We start from the raw sequence: 26389 nt of genomic DNA, 5'->3' as shown, positions 1-26389 counted from the left end.
CACTGGGAACATGTGCACCTAAAGTTTCCCAAGTTGGTGAAAGAAATGCTTAGGCGGGCTGAACCCGTGCAGGTTACCTGTCAGAAGGGATTTCCTTCCACACAGCCCCATGCAGAGCCGACCACCGAGAGACCAAACCGGACGGACGCACTCACCTCTGCCTCTTCTAACCTTACTCCCAAACAGAGGAGGAAGGGGCAGGAGGCGGGGCAGCACGCACGCTGCCTCAAGGAAAAGTACGGAGGTCCTGGGCACAGCCCGACATCAGAGGCACGGGAACAACCAGACACCGAGGGACCCAGGGTGTCAGTGTGTGTCCCACGGACAGCACGGGCACATCTCCACAGAGTGTGGCCAGCGGGCACCGCTTCACCAGTACGGCTTATTTTTCTAAATACATTTAGTACAAATGGTCTGGTCTGCCACAGCCTGGTCTGCCTGGCGCACAACCCACTCACTACCATGGAAATGGAGCAAGGCTGAGATGCTGGGCCTCTACACGGGGAGGTGGGGTGGGGGGAGGCCTCAGACCCGCAGCGTGGACACTGGTGTGTGCAAAGCTCCAAATGTCCACCAACGACTGTGACCTAATGTGGTTCCTGTCCATCTACAGCTCTTTCCACAATGTTATATAAAGAAGACGAAGCCTGTCAAGTCTCTGCTCTCGAGTGACCCTCTGAGTAATTACATAAAACCTTTGATCTGATGCTGTGTACTGTATCTGAAGAGGAAACGCTAAACCACGCCTGCAGAGGACACTGGACAATGTTCACAGCCTACTAGGACAGGCCGCAGCTGTCTGATAGCAGCTCGCAAGGACTCACCTCCCTCTCCCTAAACCAGGGGGAGATTCCGCGCTGCTCTGCTCCACGCGACCAGACCCAACCTCCCTCTTGGCGTAGGCGGGAGGGTTCTGTATCCGTGTTCTAGGAGGACCTGTCTGCCGTGCCTGTGGGCTCCGAACGCCATTAATTAGACGGTCTGCAGTGAAGTTAAATATCGAAGGGCTTTCTAACAGTCCAGGTCCTCTCTCTGCACTGGGAATGGCATGGCGTAGATGAGATTTGCTAGGATTCCTGGAAACAGAAGGTTTGCACGTGCTCAGTGTTAAAGCCATCGTGGCATCATAAAATGACCTTGCTAACACGAAATGACTCAACTAAAAGGTACTTTCTATTTAGAAAAAAACAGTACAAACATTACTTAAGAAATGGTTAACGCATGCTATGTCCGCTAATGCGAATCTACAAAGTATCGACGTTCTGTGTTGCGCCGGGCAGCCCAGGTCCAAATTCAAAGCAGGCCCCCACGGCCACAAGCCGCAGAGCACCTGTGCTTTGTGCAGGCACTCCGGCACACATCTCAGGGTATGACCTCAGTGCGATTCTAGGCTTCCAGCGGTTTCATCTCCACTGGTCACATGTGTCACAAGAGCTCGTCAGAAAGAGCTTCTCCATGTACTAAACGTGACTCGAGCACGTGGGAAGGACTCCCCGCTTCAACACGGCTCATTCTGCTCCACTCAAGAGCACAGCACAGCGTGGCAGACCTCTTACCACAAACCCCGGGGAGCCACCACGTCTCCACCACTCGTGGAACTTGCCTGCTTCTTGGAGGGTACTGTCTGAGCGAAGTCAGAGGAGACGCTGCAGGTTTGAAGGTTGGAGACGTAAACCCATTTATAAATCCAGTATTTGGAAATGGAGTTACCTAGATTCATTAAAAACAAACAAGTCAGCAAGCCATAAACAGCCTTCACGCTGGCTAACGGTGCACCTCATGGTGGTTGGAGTTATTTCTCGACTTGCCAAGTAGGCTCTGCTCCAGTTAAGGCTTGAAATATTTCCCGGATGAAAAGAACATGGTGTTAGATTATTGCCAATGACCAGTATTTCCTGAACCAGGCTGGGGCTGAGGCCTTCTTCTGGGCCGACTAAGGTGACCTCCCCACAACAGCCCCCCAAGGAAGCCAAACTACACCTGTGGGGGCTGGAGCTAAGCATATGCTGTGACAGAAAGCAGATGTTAGACACAGCTTAGGACCAAATAAAATTGTTTGCTGATTTAAAAAAAAAAAAAAAAAAGCAACAGAGGGGAAACTCTGGGGGCAAAAGATACACTTAGAACTTTGTGAGAATCCTCAACATGCCATCTGAGAATAGCTGCCAGAGTGAGACTATTTAAAAATCTATCAATCACACAGGAACTAGATTTTAAATCACGTAAGACTGTGAATCATGGTAAGACCAGTTGTGACAAATCATTTCCTGTATGTACTCTTACATAGAGAACTCTGGTATTTGAGTAATTCTGCTCAAGAGTTTAAAAATAAATTAGACCCTCGGGAGCACTCAGGTGGCTCAGTCAGTTAAGCGTCTCACTTTGGCTCAGGTCATGATCTCACAGTTCGTGTCAGGCTTTGCAATAACAGTTCAGAGCCTGGAGCCTGCTTTGGATTCTGTGTCTCCCTTTCTCTCTCTGCCCCTCCCCCACCCATGCTTGCTCACTCACTCTCAAAAATAAACATTTTTTAGAAATAAATAAATAAGTCCCTAACCCAATCATTTGACATTGCTTGCTGAGAATTAACAGGTACTATCTCTTCACATCTGCTCCAAATGACACAGTGTGCTTTTGAGCAAGCAAAAGGCCTCATTCCTGAACCAGGGTCAAAGGAACCACCTGGAATGGCCACCCGACCCCTAGTGCCAGACAGGCACAGACGCGATGAGAGCGGTCCGAAAAGCAACGTAACTCCAGAGGAAGCAGACAGCACGGTGCGCCGGCTGGCCTCCCCTGGAGAAATTCTTCAATGCCAGAGCTCAAGGACTCTACTCCCCATTACGGTTCTCTCATGATCTGCCGGCCACATGGCCACTGGTACCTTCAACAGAACGTAGCATGGGGGGGAGGGGGAGAAACCTTGTCTGCAGTGTCTCCAGACCTCAGGCCCTGACGGTGCCCGTGACCACCTCTCCCGACTCCTGTGGCCTCACAAGCCACAGGCACAGAGTGCACGGCCTCAGGACACACCGGAGATGCCACACAGCCTGGCTTCCCCTCTGAGCTCCCTGCCTCAGCCTCCGTTTCAGCTCAGAGACACCCAGCACGCCAGCCGCCCGGTGCCCCCGCACACCCACTGGCTCTCCTACAGCCCCCTTCCTTCCACCTCCTGATGAGCTCAGCAGAGAGGACATCACACCAGGTAAGCCCCCACTGTAAGCTTCACCGTATTCTGTCCAGGTCCCGTTTTCCCAGTTCCCGCCCGCCCGCCTGACACCCTGGTTTTTCCCAGGCTGCGTGCTCTTAGGGACGCTCATCTGCACGTGTGCGACAGGCACGGACACCCCCAACCCCACCTGAGTTGCTGCTCCATCTCTAACAAGAGCCCCACATGACATCCCCACATGGTGGGGCCTGGCTCACAGGCCTCTGCCACATCCCCCACGTGACCCCAGCCCCACACAGCTTTCCCCAGCTCGGTCCACAGTCACACCCTCAAGACCATTACTCAACTCCGGCTTCCCAAATACAACCTTCCACACGTTGTGCCCTTCCCTGTCTCTGGCCCCACCGACACCTGCCCTGCGGCCTCATGCAAGCCTGTCCATCAGCCCATCCCCACTCTCCATGGTGGGAGCCCAACGACTGGAGCCGATCACAGTCCTGATTCTGTCCCATGCCCAGCCGGGGCCCGCCTGACCTCTCTAAGCTCTCCAGCGACACAGCTGGGGAAAACCACCTGGACCCACTACACAGGCCAGTCAGTCTGGGGCTGGTGGGAAGAATAAAGCTATAGGTCTCCTTGTCCTCCACTGTTAGAAGCCTGTTAAAACATCTGTGAGTCCTTAAAAGTGTCTCCCCTGGCACCCCCTGTGCTCAGAAGTAACCCCGTCATCCCAGAGCTCGGATCATGTTTTGTGTTTTACTGGGAACTACACGGCTTAGGAAGGTGCTGCTACACAGGACGGCAGGTGGACCCCGCCAAGGGTCAAGATTAGAGCCTTCCACTTTTTCAGTGTACACAGCGGCACACTGATCTCCCGATTAAATTGAGGTCTGCTACAGGACCCGAGGGTCCGCTTCGCCACGGCAGACTGTAGACCCGTCCGGTTCCCCTAGAGGCCCGGGGCCCCACCCTTCTGAGCACCTGGTGCAGTGCCCACCACAGAACCTCCGGCCGCATAAGCTCCAAACACCGCAGGACTCACCAGCGGCGGATCAAGATAGCTGTGTGTGGCCGACCACGTCTGGGGAGCGATCAGGCTGTACAGGGGGAACTGCTGCTGAGGGCCGTAGACCGGAGGTAAGTAAAAGGAGGCCGTGTAGCGCTGCTGCGCGTAAAGGCTCATGTCCAGAGGTCTGAATCCGTTCTTTGGCAAAAACGTGTTTATAGCTATTGCCTTTGCTTTTATCCGTGCCTGTGTGAAGACACAGAAGTGTCTGTGAGAATACTGAAGAAGTGATTTGCAAACACAGAGAGTCTGACGAGTGGTCTTGCTTACCTTAATTGGTTTTCCTTGAAAAGTCTTGACTTCTTCTCGAAGATATTTGTAAGCCTGAGGGCAAAACATCCACAATACCACTGTGTTATTCATCTTAGAAACACAAGGAACTGGCAGGTAACTCACTACCTCAGCTAAGGAATGGGGTCATCAAAATACGACGGACAGAACCTAGAACGGGGAATCTTAACCTACTCTGGGTCAATGGTTCCTTAAAAGAACCTCTAAGAGTGAGGGAGCCTCCAGCAAACAGTCTCATGCTCAACATGTGACCACGATTCGAGCAGGACTAACAGACACCGGAGAGCCTCCCACAGGCCACCAGCCAAGAGTCCTGACCTGCAGGTAACAATGGATACCAAGTCCCCAGTCATAACTCCAATCTGAAAATGGAATTACACAGTTCAGGAGAAGAAAACATTGAGATTGCAATATTCCGAAGTCCCTGCCTACGCGGCTCCTTATTCTTCTCCCAAGTGCACTCCTTAAGGCTCTGAGCCACCTGATCTGACCTGGGCCCATCGCACGCGCCCTCCTGGTGAGGACAGCTCGCGCCTGCCGCGCTCACAGCTCCTACCTGTCTCCAACTGCCCAGCTCCTCCTCTGTCCTTTCCCTTCCAGCCCATTAACACCCATCCTTCAGGTTTCTCTCTTCTGAACTTCATTGCATTCATGTCACTTAACGCATAATATACACAGCTGACCCTGAAACACGGGTTTGAACCACAAAGGGCCACCCACATGCACACTTTGGAGAACTACAAGACAGTACTATAAATGCATTTTCTCCTACTTATGATTTTCTTTGCAGTATTTTCTCCAGCTTATTTTATTCTAAGAACACAGTATATAAGAGACAAGGTAGGAGTTAGTCAATTGTTTATGTTATCAGGAAGACTTCAGGCAGCCCAACAGTAGACTAGCAATAGTTCACACTTCGGAGAATCAATCATTACACGTGGACTCCCCACCATGCGGGGTCGGCATCCCTAACCTCCACGCTGTTCAAGACCCACCTGTACTGGCAATCCCTTTAAGCATGTTAACGTTTCCCCCAGCAAGACTCCTCCTTGAAGGGCAGAGAGACCATCATAACTCCCTGCCTCTCCTCCCAGAGGGCCGCAGGGCCGTTTCAACTGTCTTACGACACACAGTGACACCTGGTGAAAGTTAAGGTGGTGTTCCAATTTCCCAAAACACTTTCTAAGTATTAAAACTTTTCTCCGCCCGAGAAAAGAAAACATAAAAGAAAAGAACTCATTTTCACATGCTGCTCATCTTACATGTCCTTAAGAAATAACGTCATATGTTTTACATATTGCTACAAAAACTATTTGCACAAACACACCTATTTCAGTTTCTACAACATGATTTCCCCTGCACTTTATATAATCAAACTTAGTGCCACAATGCAACAGTAATCTCAACACCCACAGTCAGGCCCCCTACGTACAACTTAGGTTAAGTATTAAGTACTGGTAACGCTGGGCTTCAACAGCGGTGGGAAGGACTTACCTGCTGTGCATCAGCTTCTGTTTCAAATGTAATAAACCAATTATCATTATAGGCAAATTCACAGTTTATGAATTTCGGTAAATTGTCTCCTTTGAACAGTGCTTCTACTTCCTACAGGGACAGAGAGGCAGAAATTAATTCTCGGCTACGGCAGAAATTAATTCTCGGCTACGCTGCATCTGTCCTTACCAAACAGAAACGGTATGGACACTGGAGGACAGATTCTTAGACAACAGAGTCCAACATACTGATGGCTAGTAAACCTCTTCCAGAAGAGCAGAGGTGCTGAGTGTGGCTTCCAGAATCAGGTCCCCACTGCCACAGGAAGTAAATCCACTACGTACCAAGTGCTTTTCTTAGGACCAAGGTCCCTTTAAGGTAAATTAATGTGCTGACATTGCTGCACTGCACTAGAGAGCTGGTAACTACACACCTGGGGAAGGAGGGTGGTAATCTGAGAAATTTAAACATTAGCTGAGCTTTTGGTTTTGGCCAAGATGGGCCAGATTTATGCTCCCCAAAACCAAAGACAAAATGTAGGAAAAGACAGTTTCAGAAAGCAGAGCTCAGGCCATACAGGGCAGATGAGCCTGCGAGTGCCCAGCTTGGGCCCGGAGTCCCCATGGAGACCCCACAACTCAGTGCCAGGAGGTGAGCGCTGACCCATCCCCACGAGTCCAGGGCTCTCAGTGGGGCTCGGTGTGCATCAACAGCCCCTGAAATGACCAGGGGGAACAGCAGCAGAGCTTGCTGGGACGAGGGTGGGGGAGTGTCTCCCCACCAGACACAGTGGGAAAAACTCCCAACTCACAGGACCTCAGGCAGTGCACACAGAAGGGCCCGGCTGCAGTGTGCGGAAGAACGAAGAACTGGCCTGGAGTGAAGGCAGCCTGGCTCCCGCCTAACAATATGCCTAAAGGGTCAAATTGAACCTCAAACAAAGCTCAAAAATGACTACAGGGGAAGTATACAAAGACATTCAGGACCCAATAACACAAAATCCAAATGCCTGGCCTCCATTCAAAATTCACCAGATACACAAAGAAATGAGAAAATATGACCTAAGGGAGGGAAGTCCATCAAATTAGACCCCGAACTGATACAGATGACAGAATTAAAAGGCAAGGATATTAAAATAGTTGTTAGACATATATTCTATATTCACAAAAGTAAAGACTGAACATGTTAAATAGAGATATGGAAGAAGAAAGAAATAAAGACCCAAAATGAACTTCTGGAATGAAAAATGCACTAAGTAGGATTAATGGTTAGTTAGAACTTTGAAAAAAAAAAAAAAAAAAAAAGAAGGGAGAAGAGAAAAACTATTTGAAGAAATAATAGCTCAGGACACTTCAAGTACAAGAAACTTACCAGCTACATCAAGGTGTATCACAATCAAATTGCCTAAAATCTTCAAGGCAGTAAGAAAAAAGAACAGTCACTACATACAGAGGAATGGAGACAAAAGTGAAGGACCCATCCTCAGAAACAACGCACACCAGAACACAGAAGAACATCTTCAAAACGCAGGACGGATAAACAATCTTGTCAATCCTGGATTCTACACCCAGAGAAAGTATCTTTTATAAAGGACAGTAAACTAGACATTTTCTCAAACACAAAAGCTGAAAAAACTCACTACCAGTAGACCTGCACCCCAAGAAATAAAGGAATACCCAGGCAGAAAGGAAGCTAAAAGGAAGTCTAGATCTAGACATGGAATGAAAAGCACTGTAAATGGTACATGGTGGATAAATATGAAACACATCTTTATTTTTAATCTCTTTAAAAGAAAATTGACTCGTTTAAAGCAAGCACAACAACAAAGCACTATGTGGTTTAGGACTACACAGAATTTCTGAGCACAGACGGGAATGAGAAGTGGGGGACCATCTCAGGAAGGTGAACAAGTGGTACTACATTAAGGAAAGGCAGATGCTGATACACTTCGGTGTCGACTACAAACCGTAAAAGCTACCACTAAAACAAAACAAAGAGTTATATCTAATAAGCCAAAAAGGGAGATAAAAACCACGTTAGCCCAAAACAAAGGGAGGCAAGAAAACAAGAACAGTATAGACAAAGAAAACAAGCAGCAAGATGCTAGATTTCAACCCAATCACACAGTTAGTCACTTCCAGGATAATGGCGCCAGCTCCGCACTCAGAAGCAGAGATCTCCGGGGTAAGGAAGGCGCGACCCAACTGTGGGAGGGTCCCAAGAAGTGCCCGCTAACCACGAAGACACGGACGGGCTACGTTAACACAAAGACGATGCACTGTGCCTACGGTAACACAACAAAGCTGCAGCGGCTATGTTAACACCAAAGTCGATTCCAGAGCAAAATTCTGCCAGGGAAAACAGGGCCATCTGATAAAAGACAGTTCATCGCCCAAATCAACTATAATTTAAAAACTTTTCTGAGCACCAACAAGCACATGGCTGCTTTCCGAAGACTGCTGGCCGCCGGCCCCCAAGAGGGGCTCTCTGCCACCTGTGCTCGGGGCGGCCTCCTGTCCTCTCACTCAGCTTCGCATGACCACATCTGTCCCCGTTTCTTTACTTGGTCAACGTTTAATTTATCATAGTTTCCTCTGAGCCTTCTCTCTTAAAATTTCCATGGTTCAAGTTTTACAACACATGTAGGATATGCTATTTGGAATAATATAAATACACCATGATCAGTGTCCGCAGTGAAAAGTAGAAAATTCTTCTTGGTTACAGTCTTTACAAGTATCTTACAGGACCTATGTCTTAAATTCTATTGTGAGTTAATACAGGCACCCAAACTGGCAGGAAGAAACAGGACGATCCTTCATATTTGGCACCTTAAAAAGAGGACCAAAAATTCAATCCAATTTCTTTTTCTTCACATACTATAATATAGAATGAGTAAAAACGAGCCTCAGTTGAACAGAAAGTAAACCCTGCTAGAACAGTGCCATACGCAAGAAGGTGTGATTTTTTAATCCTATCAGAGATTTGTTAGAACTCTCACCTTTGTTACACTCCACCAGGAACTGTCCTTCCTAAGCCTGCACGTACACTAATCTATCTTCCCTACGGAGAAGGAAGAGAATGTCCACAGCATGACTGACCCAGGCCTAACTCATGGAAGACCCAGGACTAAGAAAGCAAACTTCCTGGGTCTTGAAGTGTCTGCACGGCAGCCAGCCGGCACGCTCTAACCAGGCCAAGAGCTGCCTCTGTTAAAGCCCCACCTCACGGCTTTTCATTGTCCCAGGTGTGGCCAGCGGGTTCCACTGGCCTGCAGGGTTTACACAACGCGCCCCAGCATGAGCATCTGCACGAGTAACACATTTTCCAGCAAAGCAGTAACAGCAGATCACTCTTCAGGACTCTTACGCTATCAAATACTGTAGTTTCCTAAAATTACTGCCTAAGTTGGTACTACTCAAGTTTTGATCTCCAGGCCCCATTTCCACATAAGGGACGTGCCTGCCTCCCCCTGTGCCAGCATCAGCCCTGATGTGGGCAGGCCAGCCGGCCAGTCCAGGCACTCGTTACAGCACATTCTCTCAACTCTTCCGAGTTCCCCTGTTGTCGTGGAGATGCTTGTCCTGAAAACTTATTTAACATAAAAACATGTTCCTTGTCTTAACTTGTGGGTTTATTATTTTTAACGAGTATTTAAACCTTTCTCACTTTTAATTTCTAAATAGTGAGTTACCAACTCTCCTGTACTGTGTAGCGTGAAGTACACGGTGGAGTTCTGGGACACTATCAGTGTGTAGGTCCTGCGAAGAAACCATCACTGTGCATATTCTTAAAAATATACCCCCCATGGGGCGCCTGGGTGGCGCAGTCGGTTAAGCGTCCGACTTCAGCCAGGTCACGATCTCCCGGTCCGTGAGTTCGAGCCCCGTGTTGGGCTCTGGGCTGATGGCTCAGAGCCTGGAGCCTGTTTCCGATTCTGTGTCTCCCTCTCTCTCTCTGACCCTCCCCCGTTCATGCTCTGTCTCTCTCTGTCCCAAAAATAAATAAACGTTGAAAAAAAAAAAAATTAAAAATAAATAAATAAATAAATAAATAAAAATATACCCCCTCAAAACACAGAAATACACAAAAATAAACAAAAAACCCACACAAAAAATGTGCAAGCGTGCTTTGGAGGAGAGAGGACTTACTTCCACAGGGGTGGACTCGGAGATTTCGCGCAGTATCACGATGCAGCGGTTCTGATTTGGCCTTACTTTTTCTCCCTTCTCGTCCACTTGGACTAAAGGTAAAGCTACAAAGAGAAGAAGAATGAATGGTAAAACACAAATACTAAAGCTGACTAACCATTTGTACGCTGTTATAAACACTCCTGTGCAGTGTGCTACATTATATTTACTAAATGCACCGAAGAAACCCGCATACAGTGGGTCACTGTGACACAAACTATCAGAAGTTTTTAAACCCGTCCTGCATTTACAGTTCTCTAAACAAAGGAACATGGGAATTCAAAAAGTCCTTTAAGAGCTACAGTAAATTTAACACCCTGTACCACAGATTCTAAAGAAAAACAACTAAATGGAGATCACAACTCAGAGTTAACTGGCTTCCTATTTCCACGAGTCCCTATCATAAAATAATTTTCTGTCCTATTATGACTTTCTATTTTAAACTCACAAGAAGGTGCCACATGTGCCTCACCCAGCTTGTTCCAGGGACGATACACCCACCGTCAACACAAGGAAGCTGGTGTTGGGGCAATGGTGTGCACACAGGGACAGGCCTGAATCAGACCTCACCAGTGCTTACATGCACTCCTTTTCGTTATGTTTTGTTTTTGGTGTCATGTCTACGAAACTGTATTGTGTACGATCAGAATCGGGGCTCAGTGCTGTCCACCCCGACGAGCTCAAGTTAGCAACATCAGGAATGGAAGAATGACTTTACTACAGGTTCTATTCATATTTAAAAGGATCATAAGGAAATATGAAAAGCTCACACTAATAAGTTAGACTACTTACATGAACTAGAAACATCCGTAACAATACACACCACCAAAGCACACCCTAAAAAGACAGTCACCAGAACAGGCCTGGATCTAAAAGAGAACTCAAGGCCCAGACAGTGTCCTTGGAGAATCCTATCAAATATTTAAGAAAAACATAAACCAATCCCACAGGACAACCTCTTTCAAAACACCAAAGGTAACACACTCCAATTCAACCCATGAAACCAGAAGTTCTCTGCTCTCCAATAAACTAAACAAAGCCATCAAAAGCAAGAAAACTATGCACCAATACCCCTGTGAATACAGATTAAAAATTCTTACCAAATTTTGAATTGAATCCCACAATATTTAAAAAATGGTAATAAATCATGACAAGCAGGATTTATCTCTGTAACGAAAGGTTGGTGTATTAAGCAACCGAAAATTAAGCAATGTAATTCACCACGTTAATGGAGTAAAAAACAAACATAAAAAGCCATACAATTACCTCACATATACAGACAAAGTATCTGGCAAAATCCAACATTACCCCCCAAAATACTCAGCAAACTAGGAATGGAAGGGAAACCTCACTCAAGAAAAATCAGCATCTAGCATCACACTTACTGAAGACAGGACAAAGCAAAACCACTGTCCCCTCCATGCCTGGTCACCACTGTACCAGAGGTTCGAGCAAGGGCAGTCAGGCAAGAATCAGTATATCAGAATGGATATAAAGAGGGAAAACTCTTTATATTCATAGGCCTATATATTCATAGGCCAACAGGCTCATTTCTATGCAGAAAATCTGATAAAATCTACAGTTTAACAAATTTGTAGTATGCAAGATCAATATACAAAAATAAATTACAGGGGTGCCTGGGTGGCTCAGTCGGTTGAGCATCCGACTTGTGGTTTGGGCTCAGGTCATGATCTCATGGTCTGGGAGTTCAAGCCCTGTGTCAGGCTCTGTGCTGACAGCCCGCAGTCTGCTTGAGATTCTCTGTCTCTGCCCCTCCCACATGCGCTCTCTCTCTCAAAATAAATAAAGTTTAAAAAAAAAAAAAAAAGAATTGTGTATCTACATACTAGCTCCAATTGGAAATTGAAATTAAAACATTATTTAAAATTGTGTCCAAAACAGGAACGGTTATAAATCTGGTAAGATATGGAAGTCTCTACACTGAAAACTGCAAAATATTACCAAGAGAAAAAATTTAAAACTGTAAACAAATGGAGAGATACTCTGTGTTCATGGAATGTAAAACTCACTGCTGTTATGATGTCAATTCTCCCCAAATTGATGTATGGATTCAGTGCAATCCCAGTAAAAATACCAACTGGCCTTTCTGAAACTGAAATGTGGATTCTAAAAGCCATATGGAAATGCAGACCATTTCGAAGAGCCGAAACAAAGTTAGGAGATTTTGCACCTACTTTAAGACTCCCTATAAAGCCAGAACAATGAAGACACTGGTGCCGGTGTTCAAACCTATAAGCAGATCAAGGACACAGGGCCCCGCGTGTAGGGACAGATGATCCCAACAAGCGCACAAAGCACAGCTCAGGGGAGAAGGGAGTCCTTCCAGCAAACGGCATGGGGACAGTGCACACCCACATGTGCAGGGGTGGAGAATTTAGATCCCTACCTCGAACCACATACAAAAATTAGCTTCAAATGGAACACCTAAAAATGACCTAAAAATGTTAACCCTACAACTGTAAAGCTTCTGGGAGAAACCTTTGTGACTTTGGACTAAGCACAGATTTCTTAGGTACAACACCAAGAGCAAGATCCATAAAAGAAAAAAATTAATCGAGGGACTACACAAAAAATTCAAAACTGTTTTTCAAGAGATACTATTATTATTAGAAGAATAAAAATGAGAAGCTAGAGACTAGGAGAATGTATCTGAGCTTCTATCTGGAACACAGATAATACACATCTCAAACGACCCCCCCACCCCCACCCAATCTCCGATATAAGGAAGGTGGTGGGTGGAGGGGGCGTGTGAACAGACACTTCAGCAAAGCCATAAGGAGGGCCAACAAGCAGGTAAAAAGATGGCCCGGTGCCACAAGGCAGCAGGGAGACAGAAACCAAAGCCACGATGAGGTGTGCGCCATGCGCCACGAGAACACAGGAAACAGAGGTGCCTGTGCGCAGCAAGGGCCTGCACCTCCCACCCTGGGAATGGGCTGACAGGTTCACAAGCTGCAACACATCCAGCTGCTAACCAAGACGGACGGAAGCCTCAGTCCGCATGGAGACTCTCACACCAGTGCTCAAGGCATTAACTTGTAGTCACAACCCAGGAATAACCAAGCCCACAGACTGGGAGGTGACTAATCCAGATGTGCTCTATCTACTGCATGGAATACGGCTCAGCAGTAATCGTGCTGAGTGTCAGAAGCCAGACTGGGGGGGGGGGGGGGATGCTATTGGATGACTGATTCCATTTACATAAAGTTTTTAGAAAATGCAAACTAGTCTGTAGCGACAGCAAATGAGTGGTTGTCCGTTGGGGGGAGGAAACTCCCGGGGGTAACAGGAGGGTCGTCATCTTGATTCTGGTAGTTGAGTGAGAGTGTGTGTGTGTGTGTGTGTGTGTGTGTGTGTGTGTGTGTGTGTGTGAGAAGATGTGCAACTTCCCTAATGTACACTTAAAGCATGCATATCTAAGGTCTGTAAACTCTACTTCAATAAAGCCATAAAAACCAAACCAGCAGAAGGGACTGGCAAACCTCTCCATGCCTCTCATACCCGTCCTGTCCCAGTCCATGTGCCCCCTTAAAAGCCCCTTTACCCAGGGGTCAGTCCCGCTCAGGCACGTCCACTCTCACACCTGCACCTCTGAGCCGAGGAGACACAGTTCTGTTCTCCACACACCTGAACTTTGGATCCACGGGAGCATCTTGTCCACATCTGAAATATGCTTTCAGATTCAGCATTAGAACTTTAACACTGATTCTTACTGAAAACACAGGACCAGTTTACTTTACTGGTTCTAGTGGCCACGTTGTGGCTCTATCACAATGTATTTCTTCATGCTCTGGTGACAAATATCTGAGTCTATTTTTAAATTAGCAACTTTAACTGCATGAAGTATAAGAAAAAAATTTGAACCAGCTTTCTGTACCATGCACTACACACCATGCAGAGTATGATATAAAAACAGAATTTATGCAATTCAATCAACACTAGAGTTCTGGTGTCATAGTAGGAAATATTCAAAATGTCTACAGTGGATCTAACTTTATCTTGGGCATTTTGGGGATAGGGTAAGCTTTAAACCGAGATCTCTGCTCACAAAGGCTTATTTACATCACCCTCTTCAGAACAACAACTAACATGCTAAGCACACTCTATTCGTCAGGTTATTACATGTGCACATGCATCGGTAACGTGACAATTCAAGACCCTCTGCCGATACAGTACTGGAAGGGGAGGCGGCGGGGGGTGGAGAGGGTGACAGGGCTGTCTGTCCCCGGAGAGAAACGGCTCCATGAGGCAACCACATGGGGCAATTAAACATCCTCACTGTCTGCACGAACGACTCCTAGCCAGCATGCGCCAGCTGAGAAATGATCCACGGGGCAGCCAGGCTTCCAAGGAATACCCAGGGGAAAAAAGAAAAAAACCTACATCTGGGATTCCAAATAACAGGCAAAGAGTGTTAACAGGGTCACGAGCTTTTAGTTAGGAAAGCCGCCGGCCTCTGCACGTAGGTCGGACCAAAACGCACTCCCACGGAATCCTGTTCTGAACGTGAGACAAAGAGACACTGGAAAGCATATAGCTATCTTGGGAAACAGTGGTTACAATTTTCAGAATTCAAGCTTCATAGATGATGTTTGCTAGTTTCTTCACTCCCTGCTGCAATAATTTCATGACCTTATGACATTTTCCTAGGGGCAGAAAGTACAGAATTTTACCTCCAACTAAGTTTGGAGGTAAGATGCTCATTCTGTTCTTCTATTAAGTCAAATGCACGCAAGAAAAAATCATCACCGACTGTTAGCCACCCAGCTAAGCCAGGGAGTATGTAAACACATCTGCCTAAGTGTCTGTGATGGGAAGTCACAGTGGTGACACGGGGAAACGGGGTTTTAGTTCTGGCATGACTGAGGACCAGCAGCCCTGAGAAGGGAGAGTACGGAAAGAATTCATCTGGTGCCTGCAGTCGTGTTACAGAAAGTGACTTTTTGTAATTAAAAACAAGCCCATTTCAAAAAGATATCCAGTGTACTGTACACTTAATTTAAAACTCATCCCCAGTGAAGCCGTCCTGGGTGGGAGGATGGGATGGAAGCATTACAAAGGCCGTAAGAGAACCGTGGGCAGTGACGGTCTCACTGATGCGTATCTCCCTGCTTCCAAACTGCCCCAACTGTACCCTTAAATACATGCAGCACACTGTATGTCAGCAACACCTCAGTCACGTGGTTTTTATAAAAACACGAAACAAAATGTCAGGTTGTAGAAGCCTTCATCTGCAAAGCAAACCAGGACACCAGTGACCACACCTGTGGCATGCCAGACAACACCTGAAATATCCACGTTTCCTGAAGGCCTGCAGGCCTCGGATATAATGTTTAAACCTCCCTCTGATATCGCCAAATGTCCACAAAACAACTTCACATACATCCTTTTAGAGAAAAACCGTAGTATTTCACCAAAACTTCAGCAGGAAGTTAGTATTTAAAGAAACCCTCTTTGTCGGTAGAATGCTAATTAAAACGTATTCTACTTTACCCTGAACACCATTATCTACTTTATGGTTCACTAACATCACAGCTGTCATTAACCTCCACATTAGCCCCTCTCACGCCCACTACCTACGATCTGGACTACACAGGGGGTTGGGTTATGGAGCCCCTCAACGCCCTCGCCACACCCACGAGCCACTCAGCAAGGCCAGGAACATGAAGGAAGACCCCAGTCGCCATCAAGTACCTTGCACCCAACGGCTATTGATGTACAAGCTCACACAGCCGTCAAGACCATTTGTGAGCCAGCCCAGACCGCCATTTACTTACACCTCAGCACTTCAACAATCAAGTTCATGTCAGTACTGAGCTTCTTGACGTGGTCCAGGTTAGCTACCGTGGTGATTGGCACGTACTGATCACTGTCCATCTGCGATATAAGGTACATGTCACTAGCAAGGTTCTCCCTGCAGAGAGAAGACAACAGCTTTGAATTAACCTTCCTTTAAAAGCAAGCTTCGGAAGAAGCAGGAGTGTGGCATGGGAGTACTTCAGAGTCAGATGAGAGTTCAAACCCCTTCCATCATTTGCCATCTCTCTGACCTCATGTAAAAATTTTTACAGACATTTGGAGAGGCAGGGAGGACAAAAGTATACTGCACTTGTTACAATCACAGGGTAAGCCTTTGGAAACATATTTATAGCTTATCTTTGTTCTAAGAAGTGTTTGAGTAGCTTACTAAAGATACAAACCCACTTTTTTAGGTATGAAAATCCTAAGAAAACTACGAAAAGGCCAGGAAAGGCCGGTCCCCAGAGTGCTCGCTGTTCAGTCTGGAACACGTACCAGAGGAGCTGCAGACCCAGTGGCAGCCAGGTTACAAAGAAGGAAACGTGACCAATGACATGACCCACGGGGTCCCTCCAAAGAAGCTGCAGGTACCAGCAGTTCAGAGGAAGGTGAGCCACTTGCTGCTGTCTGGCCCATGCTGCAAGCTTCTGGTAAGTCTCCATAACCAGGACGGCGTGCTCAAAACCTCTCAGCACAGACACACTGGTTCCGCAGCAGAGGCTGAGGACAATCTCTAAGATCCACGAAGCCACACAGCCACAGACCCGTGGAGGGACCCGCTGCTCCACCCCCACCTCTCAGGTGGCCCAGGGGGGCGAGAGCAGGGCTTGAGCAAGGCGCAGACCCAGCTCCTCCAGCACACAGCCTCACAGCCCAGGCTCACGGCCTGGCTCTCCATCTCAGAGCACGCCCTCAGGCAGGGTGCGGGGTGGGCAAGGAAGGAAAGCTGGGGCCCCACCCGGCCCTACCCCTCCTCTCCCCACCGTGCAGCCCCATAGTCTACGGGGCCCCCATCAGACGCTCTGAAGTCCGAAAGCAGGCCCAGAAAAACACTTTAAAAATCACTATCACTGATGGGAAACTTTACATGTGACACATCAGTTATCTTCATGCTCAAAGAAAATTACACTTAACCCAATCCCATCCTCTTGTATGTATGGTTGTCGCTTTGAACTTTAAAGGTTCTGCTTCGTTTGTCAAGAAAAAAGGTATTACTCAGGAAGTTGTTCTCAGAAAGAACAACTAAAACTACGAGTGGCGCACACACAGAACGCTTTGTTACTGCAGTTTGGCAGACTATGAGGACTACTAACAGCAAATTGTTCTCAAACTTCACTGTGCTGAAGAATGTCTCTGTGAGGCGATGACCTATGGCCCCGCCTTCAGAGTCTGATTCTGTGGGAGGGGGGGCGTGCCCAGGACTCTGAATTTCAAAAAGCAACCCAGGAAATGATCATCACGATGGATCCATGCAGACGTGCGTGGAACACCGGCCTAGATGATTATGTTTGGTTCTCCACTGTGTCGAAGGCCAGGACTACTCCACATTCTCTACTTCCTATTAATAGCTATACACAGACATAGACACCAACAGACATACCCCCTCGTGTGTACACAGTGTCACATCTGTATAGAAAAACCGGCACAGAACACTCCAGACAGCAGGGATGAGAAAAACCACTGGCGTCCTTACCTAGACAAGCAGAACTCCAATGTCTTTTTGAGTACTTCTCGGGGGTCCTCCTGGGTTTCTGGTTGAGACTCATTTCCTCCTACATAAAAGCAATGATCAACTTAGGAAAACAGGCTTAAAATTTACCAAGCAGATGATGCTGCATAGCAATTCTCATGATTTCAATGTACATGTTAATTTACCTACACTGTGCCTTGATAGTAAGAAACTTGCTATTTTACCTACTAAAAAAAAAGAAATCAGAGGCAAAAAATTTAAAACCCCCTCTCCCCCAAACAAAAACAACGGTTTCAAAAATAATCTGAGGGATGCCTGGGTGGCTCAGTCGGTTAATAACGCATCCTACTGTTGACTTCAGCTCAGATTATGATCTTGTGGTTCTTGAGTTCAAGCCCCATGTTGTGCTCTGTGCTGGCAGCGTGGCATCTGCTTGGGATTCTCTTTTTCCTTCTCTCTCTGCCCCTCCCCATTTCAAAATAAATCAACATAAAAAAAAATATTATGAGCAGTAAGATTTATTAGCAAAGTTTAGAGGTCCTTCCCCCCGACCATCCTGAAAATAAGTGTAAATTATTTAATTCCTTGTCTCAATTCAAAAGGCCTTTCAGGCAGACTGCAAGAACACAGATACTAAAACCAAAATGAAATATAAAGAAAAGAATCAAAATAAGAAAAAGGCAAATACAGGCCAGGAAGATAAAGGCTGGGGATTACAAGCACATGGGCCATAAGGATGATGCAGTCTCTACACTAGAGCCTTATGAACCTGCTGTTAAATGTCCAAGCAGGCATGGGGCACCTGGGTGGCTCAGTCAGTTGAGCATCCAACTTCGGCTCAGGTAATGATCTAATGAGTTCACAAGTTCGGGCCCCGCGTCGGGCTCTGTGCTGACAGCTCAGAGCCTGGAGCCTGCTTCAGATTCTGTGTCTCCCTCTCTCTCTCTGCACCTGCCCCACTCACGCTCTCTCTCAGAAATAAACAAACATTAAAAAAAAAAAAAAAATTTTAATGTCCAAGCAGGCAAAGTTCCAAGTAAGAAGCCTCTGGGCCAGAGATCCTACTGGAGGATACCAAGTGAGCAGACCCTCAACAGGAGACAGACTGGCCCGAACCTCTAGAGGCGACTTCTTCTAAGATGGTGGATGGCACAGTGGACAATGTCTGAGCACGTGTCCCACGAGGCACCACTCACGGACCAGGGAGTGAGCTGGCACGCAAGGTGAGGTCCTGGCACCCCTGCACCTGCACACCACAAGAGCAGGATTTTCACACTGGAGTCGGGGGTGATGCCCCTGCCCTTCCCCCAGGACTCTGCACTCCAGGCAAGGACCCCATTTTTAGGTGGCCAGGATATCAAAGGCACCAAAACAGAGAACAGTTTTCATACACTTCTACATAAATCTGCACACATACTCACGTACGTGGAGTTTTCTCACAAGAGACACCAGTTTAAAAGTCAAAGACTGACAACAGTAAAGACAAAGTGGGGCATTTACTGAACAAGTAAGCACAAACTCTCTGCTCCCAGCGGGAAAGGCGATCTGCAGCTGAATGAGTCAACATGGAACGGAACATCAGGTGGAGTCTGACATGAAGGAGACTGCCACCGTGCACGAGGAGAGACTGCCCAGGCTGCTCCGGACATGGCAGCCACTACAGCGGTGGCACAAAGCAGAGGCCAATGGAGGAGACGGTGGGCCTGGCGGGGATCAGGGGAAGTGCGTTCTCCAGCAGGGGTGCCGCCAGAGCACGGGACTAGAGGTCAGCACGTCTGGGCAAGTCAACGGGAGCACACGATGAGGGCACAGAGGCCGGGAGGCGGCAGTCAGAGCCTGCAGGCCTTGTGGGCTACTACAAGGAGATGAGGATTCTAACCTAAATGTGATAGGAAAACAATTTTCATCTTGGAGAGATGTCTCCGGTCTGTAATGAAGACGGACAGTGAGGCACAGGAGGGAAGAAAAAAGCCTGGTTAGGACGCCAGTGCAATAATCGAGGATAAACTAGTATTTGGGACAACTCCAGGTAAGGGTGGGACTTCAGCCAAGAACACAGAAGAGCGGTGGTCTAGGACCGACCCCTGGGCAGGCCAATCTCCCAAGGAGAACAGAGAGGGTGTGGCCAAGGAGGGGACATGAAGTCAGCAAGAAACACAGGACACAGCAAGGTCAAGGGACAGAAGAAGCCACAGTTCATCACTGGAGGCCTGGATAAAGGCAGTCACAGTGCTGTTGATGAGCCTGGGGCAACAGTCTACCTGGATGGGGCTTGAGAGGGCGTGGGACACGAGCACATACAGGCAGCTGGCCCCGACAATGCTTCTGGAGAGTTCTGCTAGGGAAAGACCGGGTGTAGAGGGCAGGCTCATCTAACGTGAGAGAGAACAGCGCTATGTGGAAGGCTCCTCCTATGGCAGAGAAAGGGTTCACGAAGACCCTGAGAGCACAGAAAAGAGTCCCAGACAGAGACTGAGGTGTACAGGTGTCAGGGTGGAAAGTGTGCTTCTGATGGCTCCAGTCTTCACAATTGAGACAGACGTGAGGTCATCTGCTTCTAGGCAAGATGGTGGAACTGGAGGTCCCCCCCCCACCAGCAACACTTCGGCATCCACCCTCGGACAACAGTGCCCAATGGGAGCTCTGGCGTCCAGGGAGAAGACTGTGAAACCTGGGTACGGTCCAAGGCTGAGCGGAGCCGGTTGAGGAGGCAGGCTCTGCATCCAGGCAGCTGACTTGCCGGAGGCCCCAGGTACAGACCCAGAAATGCTCTGCCCCTTGAGGATTCCACCACACCGTTTGGCTTGGGCCTGTCACCAGCATCATTGCTAAGGACCCCAGGAGGAGCCTGGCCCACCTGAGTCCTGGGTAATCAGCACAAACACCTCGGTCCTGGCTGTGGGCCCCAAAGTGGGCCCAGCTCCAGCCCCCCAGGCTGCAGTCCAGGAGTCCCTAGAGCAAGCCCAACACAGTCAGACTGTAAGTACCACAAGGGCACCAGAAGTGGGCTCCTGCCACTCTCCACCACAGTCCGTGAGCAGGCCTGCTGGCCAAGGGCCCCCCTGGAAAATACCCAGTCAGTGCCTCTGGAGACAGGCCAGCCGACCCAACCTCAGGCTGACAGCAGGTTCTGAAACAAGCCTGTGACTTGGCTTCAGTCCCTCCCAGCAGCCCACAAGCAGCTGTGCCCGCCCAGAGACTCAGCAGGAGACACAGCCGTCCCTGTCCCCAGAGCTCCCAGGGACCACACAAGATCCATAGCCAGATTCCAATGTAAAGGAGACGTACAAATGGCCTGACAAAGGGTCCAAAATAATCATCTTTTAAAGAAACTCAGTGAGGGGCACCTGGGTGGCTCAGTCAGCTAAGTGGCCGACCCTTGATTTCGGCTCAGGTCATGATCTCACAGTTCGTGAGTTTGAGCCCCGTGTCCGGCTCCAACTGATGGTGTGGAGCATGCTTGAGATATATTCTCTCTCTCTCCCTCTCCTCTCCCCTCTCTCCACGTGCACGCTCTCCCTGACTCTCAAAATAAATAAACTTAAAAAAATAAAATAAAATAAAGAAATTCAGGGAAATCCAAGAGAACACAGACAACAGAATCAGGAAAATGATGCAAAAACAAAATAAGTTTAGTAAGGAAGAAGAAACCATACAAAAGAACTAAACAGGGGTGCCTGGGTGGCTCAGTTGGTTGAGCGTCCAACTCCTGATTTCGGCTCAGGTCATCATGCCAGGGTCGCAGGATCAAGCCCCACATTCAGCCCTGTAGCCCTGTGCTGAGCCTGTTTGAGATTCATATTCACCCCCCCCCCCCCGCCTGCTGGTGTTCTCTGTCTAAAATAAAACAAATAAACAAAAACAAAAACCAAACAGAAACGCTGGAGCTAAAGAACACATGGACAGACCTGAGAACAGAGTCAGACATGCAGAGAGACTCGGCAGATGTGAGATGGGTCATGTGACATTAGCCAGTTAGAGGAGCAAAAAGAAAAAAAAAGAAAAGAAAAACAGTGAGGAAGTCTATGTGAGTACTGGGACACCATCTGCTGGGATTCTGTGCACTAGCATAAACTGTCTGAAAAAAACAAGAAAACAAACCCATTCATAACTGCATCGAAAAGAATAAAATACCTAGGAATAAACTCAACCAAGGGGTGACAGACCTGTACCCTGAAAACTTTAAGACACTGATAAAGAAACTGAGCAAGACACAAATACATGGAAAGATACTCCATGCCTGTGGATTGCAAGAATATGGTTAGAATGTCCACACCACCCAAAGCAATCTACAGATTCCATGCAGCCCCAACCAAAATTCCAACAGCATTTTTCAGAGCTAGAACAAACAATCCTAAAACTCATATGAAACCACAGAGACCCTGCACAGCCAAAGCAATCTCAAGCAAGAACAAAGGGGGCATAAATGCTCCCTGATTTCAAATTATATTACAAAGCCAAGTGATCAAAACAGATTGGTATTGAAATAAAAAGACACACAGATCAGTGAACAGAATAGAGTCCAGAAATAAACCCACACATATAAAATTCAACTGATTTTCAACAAGACTGACGAGAATACTTAGTGGGGAAACGGTGTGTCTTCAACTGAACAGTGCTGGGAAAATGAGGCAGCCACATGCAAAAGAATAAAACCGAACCTTGATCTTACAATACGTACAAAAATCAACTCAACACAGACTGAAGACTTAAATGTAAGACCTAAAACTATAGAACTCCTACAAGAAAACGTAAGGAAAAAGCCCCTTGAGATGAGGCTGGGCAATAATTTTTTTGGTCTTGCAAAACCATGCAAGTGGGACCACATCACACGAAAAGCTTCTGCTCAGCAAAGGACACCATCCACACAATGAAAAGGCAGCCTACAGAATGGGAGAAGATATTTATGGGATCTAGACCTCTTTGATAAGGGGTTAATATCCACAACATGTAAGAAATTCATTCACAATAGCAAAACAAAACAAAAATTTCATTAACAGTGGGCAAAGGACCTAAAAAGACATTTTTCCAAAGAAGACGTACAGATGGCCAACAGTCCATTAAAAGATGCTCAACATCACTAACCATTAGGGAAACGCAGATCAAAACCACCATGAGACAACATCTCACACCCACCGGGATGGCTAGTATCAACAAACCAAGATAACAAGTGTTGGCAAAAACGTGGAGAAAAGGAACTCCTGTGCGCTGCTGGTGGGAATGTAAACTGGCACGGCCACTGGGGAAGACAGTGTGGAGGCTCCTCACCAAATTAAAAATAGAAGTAAGTACCATATGATCCAGTAATGCCACTGCTGGATGCATATCCAAAGGAAATGAAATCAGTATCTGGTAGAAACAGCTACACTCTCATGTTCGTGCAACGTTACTCACAGTGGCCAAGACAAGGAAACAACCCAAGGGCCTGTCGACAAATGAATAAATAAAGATGGGACATATACAAACACTGGGATATTATTCAGCCATAAAAAAGAAGGCATCCTGCTATCCGCGACAACATGAACGTTGAGGCGCTATGCTAAGTGATACAGTCAGGTACAGAAAGGAAAAAAACTACATGACGTCACTTGTATGTGGAATCTATCTGAGGGTAGACCCACGGTTACCACGGGCTGGAGAGTGGGGGAAATGGGGAGATGCTGGTCACAGGATGCAGACTTTCATTATCAGACAAATTCAAGTTCTGTGGATCTAAGGGACAGCACGGTGACTACAGTCGACAATCCTGTACTGTACACCTGAAACTGGCTAAGAGGGTAGACCTTAAGTGTGCACACACCAGAACAAAACAACTACGTGAGGTAATGGGTATGTTAATTAATTAGCTTGACTGTACTAATCATTTCACAGTGAATACGTAATATCAAATGACCAATGTGGTATATTTTAAACATATTCAATTTTTACTTGTCAATTAAACCTCAATAAACCTAGAAAAACCGTAACCTCACCCCGCCGTTTCCTTACATTGTTTCCTTACACTTCTCTTTTCTATTGTGGTTACCATCCTCCCACATGCCCTATCACGAACTTACTTATTATGTGGGTTAGTTGTCTGTCTCTGTCAAACAGATATAAGCTCAAGTAAAGCCAGGGCTCTCACTAGTCACATCACTGATGGATCCCAAGTAAATGTGGCACATGGTAAGTTCTGAATAAATACTTTCCGAATGGAAAACGAAAACAGTAAACAAGTTTTCCACGTGCAGGAACATCGGCCCCTAAGAGAAAGGAGACGTACGACTTTCCGAGGCCCAGGCTCAGGAAGTGAGAAGCCAGACAGAACTTAGTGGGCATGCTGCGTTAAGGGGCACAGAAGAGGGTGCCAGGACAGGGGGCACAGGGAGGGGCCCGCTCAAGTAGGCAGCTGTGTCACGGCAGCAGTGTGATGGAGTCCCTGAGACCGGGACGAGCCCCCTGGAAGGTCGAGTAGCAGCACGCAGACCTCTCTCCCCAGGGGGCTGGAGACGTGCCTGCCGCCCCCGCTGGACCAGGGTGCCTCCCGCTCACAGAGCATGGGGTCCTGCCTCAGGGGTGGGAAGGAACCGGCCCGACTAAGCTCCACTCCCCTCAGGCCTAACAAATCTTCGAGCAAGCTGTAAAAGCATCAAACCACTTCCAAGTAACTTAGATGTACGTTGGAACGATAACCAAAATACTTAAAGAAATACAAAACCATTAAGCGCCCAACCAAGACAAATTCAATCCAACCAAAACTTACCACAAATGTGAAGCAGGAAAATAGGACTCGTTATTAACAGCAACCTGTCCAGAACTAACACAGATGTTAACATGAATTGACAAAGACATTATAATGGCTAGCCTCCACGTGCATAAAAAGTTAGGTAGAAATGTGAAAATATTTAAAAGACGCACCTAAGACTTCTACAAGTGAAAACGACAATGTCTGATATTAGATATATAATGGAAACTTTCCAAAATGAAACTGAGAAATAAGAGTTTTTAAAAAGGACCCAGGACTGGTGAGCTCTGGGACAACTTCAAGAGTCTTATACAGGAAAAACCAGAGATCGTAAAAGAAAAGACCGGGATGGCGGGGGGGAGGGGGGGTGTTGTGGGAGTCACAGACAGAGGAGCATCATTTGAAGAAATTACGGCCAAAATTTTTCCAACTTGGATGAAAACATTTATAAACAGATTCAAGAAACTCAATGAACACCTACCATAAGAAACATAAAGGCTGCTTTTAAGATACATCATAATTAAATCCCCAAAACCACTGATAGAGAAAAACAGCTTGAGGGGCGCCTGGGTGGCTCAGTCAGTTAAGCATCTGATGTCGGCTCAGATCATGATCTCACAGTTCATGGGTTCGAGCCCATGTTGGGCTCTGTGCTGACAGCTCAGAGCCTGGAGCCTGCTTCGGATTCTGTCTCCCCCTCTCTGTGCCCCTCTCCCGCTCATGCTCTCTCACTCTCTCAAAAAATGAATAAACGTTAAAAAAAAAGAGAGAGAGAGAAAAACAGCTTGAAAGAGAAGTCTGTGTGAAGTGCTGACAAAAAAATCTGACAGAGAATTCTACACGAAGCAAAAACAAATGTAAAATAGAGATGGTTTCAGAGACACCAAAGCTGCAACAACCCATCACAGCCAGATTTGCACTACGAGAGAAGCACTGGAGTCCTTGAGGTGGAAGCAGGAGCATAAGCAAAAGGAAGCCTGGGTTCACACAAAGGAAGGAAGACCACCAGAAGTGGCAACTACAGAACAGCCCCATTAACAACAGCAAAATACACATTCTTCTCAAGAGAAAAGGGAATGCGTACTAAGATGGCCCATATTATGGGCCATGGTACAAATCTTAATAAATTTAAAGGGATTCAAGTCATTTATGTCCCACAACTATAAGGAGAGTAAATGAGAAGCCAATAAAATAAAGTTCCCTGGGAAATCCCCAAATATTTAGAAACTAAATATCAGACTTCTACATTACCCATGAATTAAAACAAAAAAAAGAAAGAAAGAAATCAGAAATCATTTAACTGAATTTATTTACTTTTTTGTAAAAAAAATTTTTTTTGACATTTCTTTATTTTTGAGAGAGACACAGTGTGGGCAGGGCAGGGGCAGAGAGAAAGGGAGACAGAATCCGGAGCAGGCACCAGGCTCTGAGCAAGCTGTCAGCACTGAGCCCGACACGGTGCTCGAACCCACAAACCACGAGATTGTGACCTGAGCCAAAGTTGGACGCTTAACGAACTGAGCCACCCTGGCGCTCCTGAACTGAATTTAAACACACACACACAGGGGCGCCTGGGTGGCTCAGTCGGTAAAGCGGCCGACTTCGGCTCAGGTCATGATCTCGCGGTCCGTGAGTTCGAGCCCCGCGTCGGGCTCTGTGCTGATAGCTCAGAGCCTGGAGCCTGTTTCACATTCTGTGTCTCCCTCTCTCTGACCCTCCCCCCCGTTCATGCTCTGTCTCGCTCTGTCTCAAAAATAAATAAACATTTAAAAAAATATATATTAAAAAATAAAATAAAAAACACACACACACACACACACACACACAATATACCAGAATACACAGAGATTGTGCTAATAAACGAGTATTTAGGAGGAGATTTATAGAAATAAATGGCCACCTCAGAAAAGAAATGCCTCCCATCAATGAGCTCAGCTTCCATTATAAG

The 26389-nt window shown here is 47.0% G+C and overlaps 1 protein-coding gene across 4 annotated transcripts in view; it reads right to left on the bottom strand.

Moving 5' to 3' along the window:
* Positions 1–26389, bottom strand: part of LOC112867313 (La ribonucleoprotein 4B) — a 93055-nt gene that overhangs the window by 19692 nt on the left and 46974 nt on the right. For all 4 annotated transcript variants that reach the window (XM_086715070.1, XM_086715071.1, XM_086715069.1 and 1 more), the window contains exons 6-13: positions 17721–17799; positions 16006–16142; positions 10169–10272; positions 6021–6131; positions 4506–4559; positions 4212–4421; positions 1604–1710; positions 825–1076 (exon numbers count right to left, since the gene is read on the bottom strand). In XM_086715070.1, coding sequence (XP_086571196.1) covers positions 825–1076; positions 1604–1710; positions 4212–4421; positions 4506–4559; positions 6021–6131; positions 10169–10272; positions 16006–16142; positions 17721–17799 — 1054 coding nt within the window. The remainder of the gene's footprint in view (positions 1–824; positions 1077–1603; positions 1711–4211; positions 4422–4505; positions 4560–6020; positions 6132–10168; positions 10273–16005; positions 16143–17720; positions 17800–26389) is intronic.

Source organism: Puma concolor, chromosome B4 (genome assembly GCF_028749965.1).
Source record: "Puma concolor isolate L17-30 chromosome B4, mPumCon1.1.hap2, whole genome shotgun sequence".
In the NCBI taxonomy this organism is placed as follows: Eukaryota; Metazoa; Chordata; class Mammalia; order Carnivora; family Felidae; genus Puma; species Puma concolor.
Note: the sequence above shows the minus strand (reverse complement) of the source record. Positions and strands in the feature narration are given on the sequence as shown.